The sequence below is a fragment of the Solanum pennellii genome, chromosome 9, assembly GCF_001406875.1.
Source record: "Solanum pennellii chromosome 9, SPENNV200".
In the NCBI taxonomy this organism is placed as follows: domain Eukaryota; kingdom Viridiplantae; phylum Streptophyta; class Magnoliopsida; order Solanales; family Solanaceae; genus Solanum; species Solanum pennellii.
This window is the reverse complement of record NC_028645.1, coordinates 62,840,948-62,853,619: the sequence shown is the minus strand read 5'-3', so window position 1 is coordinate 62,853,619 and position 12,672 is coordinate 62,840,948. Positions and strand designations below refer to the sequence as shown.

The window sequence follows — 12,672 nt, the reverse complement described above, 5'->3', positions numbered from 1 at the left end:
GACAACAGATTTACGTGGTTCACCAATAAATTGGCTACGTCCACGGGGAAGAGGGAGAGCAGTTTTATTATGGAGAGGCAAGAACAGAATTACAGAATAGGGTTTGCCATAGCGTCTATATATAGTGCTAAGCTACGCCCTAACAGGCTTGGGCCCAACATACAGAATTGACAGATAATTAAGGGCCCAATACAACAACATTGTATACCCCCGTCCTTTCTGTTTGTAACGGGTCCGATTCAAGGCATTCAACAACTAAGATTTGCATGAATTATATAATTAAGGTGTTTAATGACACTATGCTACGGATATAGATTTGCATGAATTGCATATATCAATTTCATTGTGGCACTCTACTTGCGATCTGATTTGATTTAATGTAGTTGTGTTTTTACGGAGTTGAGGAGATCGATCAATGAACTACGGAGAAGAAATGAGCTTAATCAAGGAGTTATCAAGCAAGCAATCCAGACTCTACCGTACTAGGAATGTAAAGAGCCTCTTCTCTGGGAAGAGTCCGGAGAAAGAAAAAGCTATGCTGTCGTCCAAGCTCTTCTTTGTTCAAAAGGGTACCCCATCCACGCAAAAGTTACCAGTATAAAGAAAAAGCTATGCTGTTGAAATTGAGTGTATCGTTTTAAACGCTGTATCAACTTGGATGTCAAGTGAACGATTAATCCAAAATGCAGCCTAGTACAGAAACAATCTCCAGAAAATTAGGTGCTCAAGACTTCAAGAAGCAAGATCAGTCGTGGCAATGCATCTACCAAATTTATTTATTTATTTATATTTTCAGTTGCATTGGCAAGAGAGGAACTAGAGAAAAGAGGAGAAGATGAAAAACAGAAAATACGAGGTAGAAGAAGCTCTATTTCCACACCATAACACAAGAAATACAACATATGTAACATTTTGTAGGATATAGTACTTTGAACTTCTATACAGGCTGCGGCAGACGGACCAAAAGTTGACCGCTCATGACACTGCAAAAAAGGATTTGTCACATACGAACGGAGATATCATCAAGAAAGCAACTGAATTATTGAATTACCATGGTTCTCACCTCTTTATGTAATAGTAGCAGAAATCTGCCAAAATAAACGTTTGAACAATTTCTGCCAAAAAGACCATCGGTATCCAAAAGTAACCCCGTCCAGCCAAATATAGATATGCTCCGCTAGTGTCATAGACCTGTATATGAACAAGTCTGGATTATAGGAAGAAAAGAAAAGAGGGTGGGGATTTATTAAAGTACTCTACTTGATTCAAAAGTTTGACCGCATAAAAATTAACACTTCAAAACAAACCTGATTAATCCAATGAGCACAGCCCAAGAATCTTGCAACACCCAATGCAAACACATAATGAGCTGTGAACGGCTCAATTATCTGGAATACAAGAATATAAACTATATATATAAGCTATTCACACTAGAAAGTAAGGTCTGTAAACTAACATATGATTTTCCTCAGAGGAAAGAGCCGATACAAACCTGGACATTCTGCATCAAGCGAAGCTGAGGCAGCACTGAGATAGACTCCATGTATACACAAAAAGCCCAAAGAATCCGGAAGAAGAAATTATGAGCCGTAGCAGGATGAATTAAGAAGGCTGCAACCACACAAGGCACAATCTGTGCAAAAAGTTCATTGGGAAAAGAATGTCATCCAAGCTATTTACTGGGAAATAAAGAACTTCCTACTGTTTTACCACTATCATGCACAAAAGTAGCTATAGGAGAGGTATCCTAACTAAGAAGGAAAGTAATGCTACTACTTCCCGAAGCTAAAGCAACTTCAACATATTTATTTCCAAAAGACCACATTACATCATTTAAAAATTTGCATAATTTGGTGATATAAAACATTTAAGTCAACTACTACCACACTAGCACTAGTTGTTAGGTACATCATATACAGTATAACCAACAAGAAGAAAATATATTTTGCAAAACTAGAATATTGAGAATCTCAATTGTGCACTGTGCTAAGTTCATGCAGCCTAAACCAGCAGGAGCTGAGCAGGAGATAAAAAGTTATTTTCGAAATGTGTACTAGTCTGCTATAGTAAATCAAGTTGACTGCATATAGACTGAAAACCTAAAGCTACTTCCAGCTAGTAATTACCACTATCTGTTTTCGACTTCCAAAACCTAAATACAAAACTAAACAATATCTAAGAGTTCTACATTTTCAACGTTCAACAGCTACAGATGCTCCCACAAAGCAACAAATGACAGTTGAGCGATGAATAATTTTTTTTTAACAGAATGGAAGAAGTTTGTCACATTAAACGGCTTGGACCCAAGAGAAATGCATTACACAACAATATACATTGCATATTATCTCTACTACTAGTTCACAATCATTTGACAGACAAAAGCATAAGCACATATACATTGGCATAATAAAGTCATATACTATTGTCAATGATAGGTGTACCAGAAACATCCTTCAGTACTTTAATAGAAAAACCTTTGATCTTCTTTCTCATATTTTTCTTGCTCTCATGGTAAACAATCTATGTTCATCTAAAATATCTCAAAATTCTGGAGTGATTCGCTGGAAAAGAATAAAAGGCAATGTCTTGTTTGAAAGAAAACAACATCAAGGATTGTAAACAACGTAAAAAAAAACATGTTCTCCTATTATGTTTGATGTGTGAAGTGTCGGACATGACCTACACCAACTCTGCAAGAAACATACACGCTATACAAATCACAAAAGGGGGTTAGTACAAAACTAGAGTTCAATTGCAGTAACAACCAGGACAACAGAAAGCAGCTGGGAAAATTGTATTTACCAAATACAAATAGTGCATATTATCCAGATCTGTCATGAAGGACGACTTCAACTTGAACTTCATCATATATATTACCCACAATGTTGCCGCAAGTGTAACAAAATCTAGAATGGTGTGTATATCTCCTTCCATGATGAAACTACAAAATACTCTTACAGCCAGAAAGATCGCCGTAAGCACTTGACTCTTCAATGACAAGCCTTGTCATAGCAGGTGAAGACAGATCATTAGATGAAAAGTGATGAGAAAAAGCAGACGATACTTGAAAACATAATTAAGAATTACAATGGACGATACAACTTCTGAATTATTGCAGTCCTAACTGCAATAACATGGATTTGGGAGCTGCACATTTCACATGACAGGATTACACACACAATACACACGACAAAGATTATATAGATAAGCATACTGTTTTAACCTATCTATTTGTAGGAAAACAGGAGCGTACTAAGTACTGAACAATTACCTCGCCTAAAGGTGTTCGGTCATACAAAATTTCGCCAACTTATTGGAAAAAGTTAAAATGCACTGCTTAATAAGATAATGTCACTAATCAAATATGTTAACGGCTAAGAACAGAACAAATTACAACAACAACATACCTAGTGTAATCCCACAAGTGGAGTCTTAAGGAGGGTGGTGCGTATGCAGCCTTACCTCTACCTTGAGAAGGTAGAGAAGTTGTTTGCAATAGACCCTCGACTCAAGTAAAGCATATAAAAAATCAAGTATGTAAAGGAACTTATGTAGTGAAGAATCCATACTGAAACAAATGGGAATAGAGCAGTAGCAACAACAAGTAATATGATAACTGAAGATAAGGAGACAATAAAATCGAAGCAAAAGATAGTAGGAGAGTAATAAAAACAACACTGATGAGGGAAATAGACCACAGTCAGACTACCTACTAACCTTCTATTCTGATCTTCCACCTCCAAACCTTCCTATTATGTACAATATAGATAGACTTTAAACCAATATTAGCAACAATACATATCACTCAACGCAGACTTGTATCTGTACAACCAACTGCATATTCAGTTACCACAGGCTTGAAACTAGTACAACAGAAGTAGTCAAGCAAACTCCTAAACTTTTATTTCAATCGTTACAGCAAATAAATTGATGTATATGTATGTTTACACAAATTAATTAGATAAACTGCATAGCAAATTAATTGATAATCGTACAAAAAAACTAATTATTTGGTCAACGGATGATTTTAGTGGAAGAGGAGATTACCTGAGCAAGTTTTGAGAGTAGACAACTTGTAAATCAAACATAAGATACCGATGAAATGAACAAACTCAGCTAAAACAAAGAAGTGATTGTGGTCATGGATGAGTAATCTGAGAGTAATGAGTAAGGTGAGACATGTAACAACACCTAAAACAGTCTTCACCTTCTTCGATTGCTTTCGAACCCACAAATACACTTTCCTCGCCGGCGTTTGTAAACCCTTTTCACCCATTTCTTCTTCCTTTTGATTTGATTAATGTTATGCACTATAAACTATACACAACTAATTAATGGAGTTATTTATTACTACTGCTGGTATATAAGTAGTGGGCGCACTGAACCATGGTTTACATTCTAGAATTCATTGTGGGATTGACACGAAACGATACCAATAATAGTTTGACACGTTTATCTTCTTGTTCCTGCCACTTAGGGGTCGTTTGGAAAACTTTTACTATCCATACCAAGAAGCATTGCTGTTGAAGTCGGAAACACTTATTTTGAGAAAATAAGAAAAATTATTTTTCTTTGAAAAATAGATGTTTGCAAACCTCTAAAACTGTTTTTAAATAGAAGTAAGCATTTGGGAATAAACTAAAAAAATTCTATTTTTAAAAGCCTTAAAGGCTAATGTCTCATATATATAACTCTTATTTATTAACTAACATACCTCATATATTTAGTTAAGATTCATCTAATAATTTTCTTTTTATATAATAAATTTTATATTTTATTTTATGTTTACGTACAATTATTTTATTTATATTTTACGTATAATTTTACAGATTTAGGAAACAAGAAGAAGGTAACAACACTATTTTTGTAAGATTAGAAGAAAAAAGGAAAATAAATGACAATTAAAGATTTCAACCCTTCAAAAAATGTATAATATTGATTGAAAATTGGGAAAGGATAGAAGTACAACCCTAGACTATGACCCAAATCTCAGAGACACACCTTAACTAAACTAAGACCCTATTACCCCATGAACTCATTTTGTAATTTTATACATCTTTTTTATTTACGTGACATCCAAATATATTTCATGCGCTTCAACTGCATGGAGTCACGAGATGTGCCATATAAGTCAAAAGGTGTACAATATATTATATAAAATGAGTTCGCGAAGGGAAGAGGGGGGAGGGGAGATAGTTACTTAGTTTAGTTATGCGTCTCTGGAATTTCGGTCATAGTCTAGGGGGTACTTGTACCGTCTCCCTTGAAAATTTGAATATTATTGTAAATCAAGAAGAAAATATAAGAATATTAAACATTATAGGGAGACAAATGGTGATGAGACGTATAAAACTCTTCAAGTGTGTTTTACAAGGGTGAAAAGACTACCCTTTTATAGGATTTATAAAACACCCTGTTACATCCTTTAACCAAACACGTTAGTACAACTTTAATAAATACAATAAATACATACATTACGTTAGGGATAAATTAAGAGAATCATCCACAATTAAATGGATTTGTAACACTTCTCCTTGGATGTATATATATAATTTGTCTCGTTAAACCTTACTAGGAAAAATCCAGTGGGAAAAAGCCTAGTGAAGAAAAAAAAGTACACACATCTTGTTATACACCTTGAGTGTTGCCTCATTATAAACCTTACCAGGTAAAATCAATGGGACAAAACCTTGACTAAGGGAAAAAGAGTACATCGCGTAGCCATGATGAAAAAATTTATTTGATATATTAGAGAAGACACATTCCAATCTTATATCTTAGATTCTCAAATGTTGGTGTTGACAATGCCTTAGTGAATAAATATGCAAGATTATGACTCGAATGAATCTGTTGAACAATTATCTCACCATTTTGTTGAAAATCATGTGTGAAAAAGAACTTAGGTAAAATATGTTTTTTTTGTCTCCTTTGATAGATCCTCCCTATAAATGAGCTTTGCAAGCAACATTATCTTCAAAGAATATTTTGAAGTCGTTGTTTGCACAGAAAAGACCGCATAAATGTAAATTGTATTGAGTCATTACTCTCAACCATGCACACTCTCGACTAGCACTACAAGAAAAAAGGCATTTCCCAACAATTATTTTTGTTGCTATATATATGATGTTGTTGCAAAAAGTAATTTTGGCAACAATATAAAAGTTGTTGCATGTTGTTGCAATAAACGCTGATGCGAAAAGTTTTTGCAACAACAAAATACATTGATGTCAAAACTAACTTACTGCAACCAAAATAATTGTTTCCCTACATTACTACAGTTGTTGCTTATAAAAATTTTTGCAACAAAATTTAGTGTTGCCACAAATTAATTTTTTTACCAATAAGATTAGTTGTAAAAAAAATACAAAAAGTTAATTAGTAATGTGTTAGAAAGGCTTTTAGCAACAATAATTTTGTTGCAATAAACATAGTTATCTATACATTTAGCAACAATTTGTGAGTTGTTGCTACATAAATAATACACATTTTCTTTTTTTAAATTTTATACAAATATTTTCTACACTTTTAGCAACAATTTGTGAATAGCCTCTATATACACAATACACGTTTCTTTTAGAAACTTTTCACATATTAATATTAAGAATAATATAAATTTGAAAAGGTCAATATGATGAAGATTGATATCCAAAGAACTAAATACTTCTAAATGTGTTTGTACTTTTTGTAGAAAACAATAAGCAAGTCATTACTTATATTCTAATCCTACTAGCTAGTTATAACTTTTGAATAGTCCGATCTTCCAATAGTACTTGTATTGAAGCAATGGTTCAATTATGCATGTTCATCCTGCAAATAAAAGATAAATATAATTATAATTTGATAAAGCAAGCTATAAAATACACAAATATAAATCTAAAAAAAACAGAGATATTCACATCAATGCACTCAATAATACACCGAAACACACTTTAATATCATGATAAATCTCCTTAATTTCCTTAATTATTTCAATTGAAAATGTCCAAAATCAGAGACACTTTATAACTTGTATAAATAAGAGAGCGAGATTTTCCAGATTTGACAAAGAACCATCTGTTCACTTCCTTCAACCCCAAGAATGTCACATAAAAATCAAATAAACTCTATAAATTGTAAAGGGAAGAGAGTGAGATTTTTCAGATTTGGCAAAGGATCATCTGTTCACTTCCTTCAACCCCAAGAATGTCACATAAACAAAAGGTTGTCAAAATTAATCTTAATCTCCTTTAGTAATAAATTTTTAACAATTTCCAGATTCCAAAAGACTTCATTTTTTCCTTCTTATCAAACCTGACCAAGAGCATTGATTGAGTTTAAAAAGAGAAAATAGCTAAATGTGAAATCACAAGAACAACTCTCTATGTGTAGGGATTTTAATAACTCTTTTTGTGCATAATCAACTTCCTGTTGGCATACTACTCTCTAAATCAGATGCAGACAATATCTCATCAAAAGAAGTCGAAGATAACCATCCACCATATTTATTATTTCAAAGCTAGAGAATTTCTCTAAAATTCCTTGGTCTATACTACTCCAAATAAGATGAAGACATATTTAATAGCCTCATATTTGTAAAATTGTGCATTCCTATGACAGGCAATGTAACCTTGTAATATCACGATCAAGAAATTGCAAATTACAAAGATTACCAATATCTCATAAATTTTTCAACTCATTGCAATTTTCTATTATTAAATACTGTAATTAACATAAACTATGGATGGGAGAAGGCAGTGTAGTATGATTCAACTCTTAGAGCTGGAAATGTGAAACAAGAGATATTTAGGAAACATACCTCACTTGATTTCTTCTTTTTAATCTCTACAATTTTTGCCTCAAGTGATGATTTTTCACTCAAAAGCCTCTTTTTTGTTTCTTCTGCGGTACGCAACATACAACGAGCTTTCAGCTTTTCATGGATCTTTTCAAAGACCTGTAATTAGTGAAGTCACATGAGTTTGTATTTTATGGATACTATTCTGGACAAAATATAAAGGCCAAATAATAGTTTTTAGAATTACCTGATTATTTGCGTCAACCAATTCTTTCGGAGTAGTTTTCTTTGAACCTTGAGAACTCAACTTTGGAAGCCACATTTTTAAGTTTCGCTTCTCTGTTAAGGCAGCCTATAAATTAAAGAATGTAGCAATAAAATGAATGATTGTCCCCTTGATAAATCAAATTTAATCACATTTAAATAATACCTTAAGATCTACATATTTTTCATTGCACAATGTATTAATTTATCACAATCAAAAGTAGCCATTTCTAAGTTTTGCTTCTCAAAATTCAAGACGTCTTTCAAGTTATCCAACTCTTTCTGCATTTGTGATTCTTGATTTTTCTTTACATGTAAATCTTCCTGCAATTGCTCATCAATAGAAAGATTATAAGCTTTAAGTAAATATATATCAAAATTGAGTTTGTTTGATTTAATTAAAATGATTGATGGATATGCATAGAGATACAACTAACATAAGGAGATGAATTACTAGCCCAAACAAAAGTTGTACTAATACCTACTAAATACTCTTAATAGTGACATTTACTAAAAAGATAAATAATTTAAATAAAAGTTACTTACCCAATTGTTATTCATTAGACATGCAGAACTTGTCTCATTAGAAGTAGTTGAAGTTGTAAAGATATTGAAAATTGAAGCAGGAAGGTGATTCTGTTAAATATGGTACAAATTAATAACTTAGTATGTCGATAAAAGAAGAATAGAACGAGGAAGAGGTGAATATGTATAGTGAGAGTTAAAAAAATTCTGTAGAGATGAAACATCTACTAATTTAGCGATGTATACTATAAATAAATACCTTGGGATTCTTCAAATGAGATACTAGCGCCATCACGCTCTCTTTTAACAATTTTGGTCATGCACTAAACGAAAATCCATTACTTCTCGGTTCTTTCGCTCCTCTTCAAGTTGTTTCTTAACTTCCATTAGTTTGATCTACACTCTCTCGTTTATAACGTTCTTCTTCTGCTTTCTTTTGTTGTGCTTGAAGTTGTTCTTGAATTTCATTTCTAGATATTCTACTTGCTGACTTAATTTTAGATCCTTGACCAAGAATGTGCTTTGATTTTTCTCCCATTATTTGCACAAATGCAGCATTAATAATAGGATCCACATCGGTACCCTCTTCAATTTCTTAAATTTTTTCAGCAATAACGTCTTTCACTTTGTCCTACAAAAAGGTTATATAAACTTTAATTCTCCATATAATTTAAATAAACTCACTCTTTTAATAAAGGTTAAAGAAAAAGTACATTGACTTCAGCAGAAGCACTAGTAACCCATTGCCCATTTGGCTTCATATGAGTTATTTTTCAGAGTTTTTGAAAATTTGGCTCTTTTCCAGTGGTTGTATCCCTCTGTCAAAACAAATGAAATTATGTTATTGTTCAAATTGTAAGAATAATCGATCAAAAGAAAGACATATATCTCACCGCTTCATAAGACACCACTTGAAAAGTTCTTCTGCCGCAAATATGATTCAGTTCTTGTTTTGCCTTGTTATTTTTGTTTCTTTCACTCATTTTCTGCATTAATTTAAAGTTTAGAAATTTATTTTGATATGAATATATAAGAAGTAAAAAAAAACAGAAAAAATATAAAAGGTTTAAATTTTCACTTTTAACTACCTTAAATTCATCAGGGCTGAAATAGTCTACCAAGAATTTCCATTCAGTTTCATTAACATTTGTTGGTATATTTTGCAGACTCTCCTCTTTTGTAGAAAATTTCTTGAAATGATCATGATGTGTGCTCCGACGATATCGATATAAATTTTTTGCTGTTTGAAGAATGGTATCACGATTGTGTTGTATGTCCGGAAGTTGAAAGGTGTCCTGCAATCAAAATAGTATAAATAATTAACTAGTTCCTAGTGACAGTGGAGTTCCTGGTGGAAAGAACACCCCTAACCACATACTAATCAAGCTGGTAAAAAAGCTCCCTCCTCATTCTCAACAACCAATGCATTTTTTACTATTGAGGCGAAAAGTTACAAGTCTGTTGTTATTCAAGATGTGCCCATCTCTAAGTCCTTGTCAAGGTCTGATGCACTTGAATTACAAGCAGCCCTTGATATGGCCCAATATTTGTCTCAGACCCTTTTACAAGTTCCACCCATGCACCAGTTATAGAACTTTGTGGAGAAAATGAAAAATGTCGGTGACGTCCTTAATGTTTCTATTACAAGTATGGTGATCTCCATCCGCAAGTTTCTACCAGCCTAATCACACTTGGCGTTGAGTTTCGGAAGCTGTCACTAATAGGAGAACAAGCACATAGTCCAACAGATGAACAAATTTTGAGTACTCAGTCAAGGACACGAATAACACTTGAGAGAGGAGATGCAATGACAGTGCACGTGAGTTTAAAGCATTTCTTCAAGAGTCTTCAGTGTCATGCAGCCAAGCCTGATTGCACTTTCTATGGGATCGCTCAGCTGGGTGTCTGCTTAACAGTCGTATTTCAGTTTTTCATCCCAGGCACACATCAAACTGGTAAGGCAATAAGTCTACATTGTCTGCTACATGTCCTTGATTCTGGAACTAGTTGATAAGTTTCTAAGTGTCCTTTCCATATGTAGTTAAATGAAGACTTGATTTTGTGGATTCAAAAAAAAACCACATCATGAAAATTATTAAGTATGGATATGAGATAAAATGAGAAACGAAAAAGATTTAGGTAACATTACAACACATCACATGTACAGAGAAAGTAACAAGATGGCAGATTACTTGGCTAACTTTGCAATTAAAGCCACTGAAAAGAAGACCTTTAGGTCATTTGAACAATTGCCTAGTATGGAGAGAAAGATCATAAACATCGAAAAAGCACAAATGCCATCCTTAAGGGTTCGCTCCAATAAGATCATTCAACAACATGTATAGGGATACTCATATATATTCTACTAAATCAAGTTGGAGAAACATTGACTAGCATCTTTAATACAAAGGGGAGAAGCACCAAACCTGGCAGTTAGGGGGAAGCCACAAGTCCCTGGAGGGGAGGATTACATTACCAGAAATACTATTACTGGACATTTACCAACAACAACAACAAAAAGATACAGAGAGCTAGAAAATCATAAACACCACTATAAAAAATTTACCATTTCAACAAAAGAAAACGACAGAGAACACAACTAATGATTCATGCATTGTCTATCCATCAATTATAATACAAAGGAAATCCAAATAGTTGAGCTTCTTGACAAGATAAAAGATACAGAGAACTACATAATAAGAGATATCACTACTAACCATTTACTAATTCAACCAAAAAAAAATACAAAGAGAAAAGTACATTACCAGCATATAAGCAACAATCCTATTCTTTGCTAGATCAGGAACTCCCTTCCAATTCTTCACATCATGTCTAGCATTATGGAGTACTTTCAAAGAGATCTCGGTAATAAAATCTTTAGCTCCAGGACCTACTGCAACTGTTCGATCTGGTGTGATGATTTCCTTCAACTTTCCATTGTCATTTTCCTTACGTTTCTTTTGGGTTGAAAGCCCTCTTGTCTTTCCTCTTCCCTTCCTTTTTTTTTCTTTAAAAATACACAAAGATATTAAAATATATGTAAATAAAACATATATGATCTAGATATTTTGAAAAAAATACAATTTAACAAATGGATAAATTTACCTGGAGGCGGGACTGCACTTACATCGGCAGTTTCATTATCATTAGAAATATGCATATTTTTCATCATGGTTGGCTGCAACCACCACCAGAACAAACCTAGTATATCCCACTGCATGATTAGCTGCAACATACTATAATATTATACAAATAAAGACTAGTCAAAAGTACAAATCATGAATTTAAAACATAGCAATTAACAAACAAAAGCAATGCCAAAATAATAAAGTGATAAAATAATGTTCAAAAATTGAGAGAAACAAGTAAAGTTTCTAAGAATAAATATAAAGAGATATGGGAAAAGTAGGAAATAGAAATTAATTGTTTTGGTAAGTGAAAAACAAAGCTTCTACAAACAAACTTATTCAAACAAATTTTATCTTGATGACAAGTTGAAAATCAAAACCAATCATCATCCTCAACTTCATCATATTCACTAGTATCTTCATCTATTGCAGAATCACTGAAGTCATCTACATTTTCGTGATCAAGATCATCCACAACTACTAAGTCGGCTTCTTCCTCATTATTTAGAGGTGCTTCAACACTCACTCCATCAATATCTTCTCTTTCTATTCTGATGTTATCATGCTCCAACTCTACTTCTTGAATTGTTTCTCCTCTTTCAACTAAGTCAATCAGTTGATATTGTTCCATTTCATCTTTTAGTTCGGGAAGATCATACAAATGTCGTGGTCTTACCCTTATCACTGAATGCCATTTTTCACTTTGACCATGTTTCACATAATACACTGATTGAGCTTGTGAACCTAGAATGAATAGATCACTTGTGTAACGAAGTCGTGTTATATCTACACAGACAACTCCATATTCATATTTTTTGTAACCTCTACTTTGACTACGACCTTGAGGAGGAACTTCAAACCAATCACATTGAAATAACATAACGGATTTATTGTTCATTTATTGGATCTCTAAAATTCTTCTTATCCTTCCAAAATAATCAATATTTCCTGTATGTTCATCACTTTTCACAACCACACCAC

At 33.1% G+C, this 12,672-nt stretch overlaps 1 protein-coding gene and 2 pseudogenes across 1 annotated transcript; 1 reads left to right on the top strand and 2 right to left on the bottom strand.

Annotated features, from left to right (window-relative positions):
- Nucleotides 1-735: 735 nt before the first annotated feature.
- On the bottom strand, nucleotides 736-4,519 carry LOC107029252 (putative ER lumen protein-retaining receptor C28H8.4). The gene is made up of 6 exons (XM_015230628.2): nucleotides 4,048-4,519; nucleotides 2,803-3,002; nucleotides 1,493-1,633; nucleotides 1,308-1,388; nucleotides 1,064-1,191; nucleotides 736-983 (listed from the first exon to the last, which is right to left on the bottom strand). Exons 1-6 carry the CDS (start codon nucleotides 4,274-4,276, stop codon nucleotides 938-940), a joined length of 825 nt encoding a protein of 274 aa, XP_015086114.1. The 5' UTR covers nucleotides 4,277-4,519; the 3' UTR covers nucleotides 736-937.
- A 3,386-nt stretch (nucleotides 4,520-7,905) lies between these two features.
- LOC107030264 lies at nucleotides 7,906-11,735 on the bottom strand (annotated as a pseudogene).
- Nucleotides 9,887-10,574, top strand: LOC107029873 (annotated as a pseudogene).
- Nucleotides 11,736-12,672: the final 937 nt, after the last annotated feature.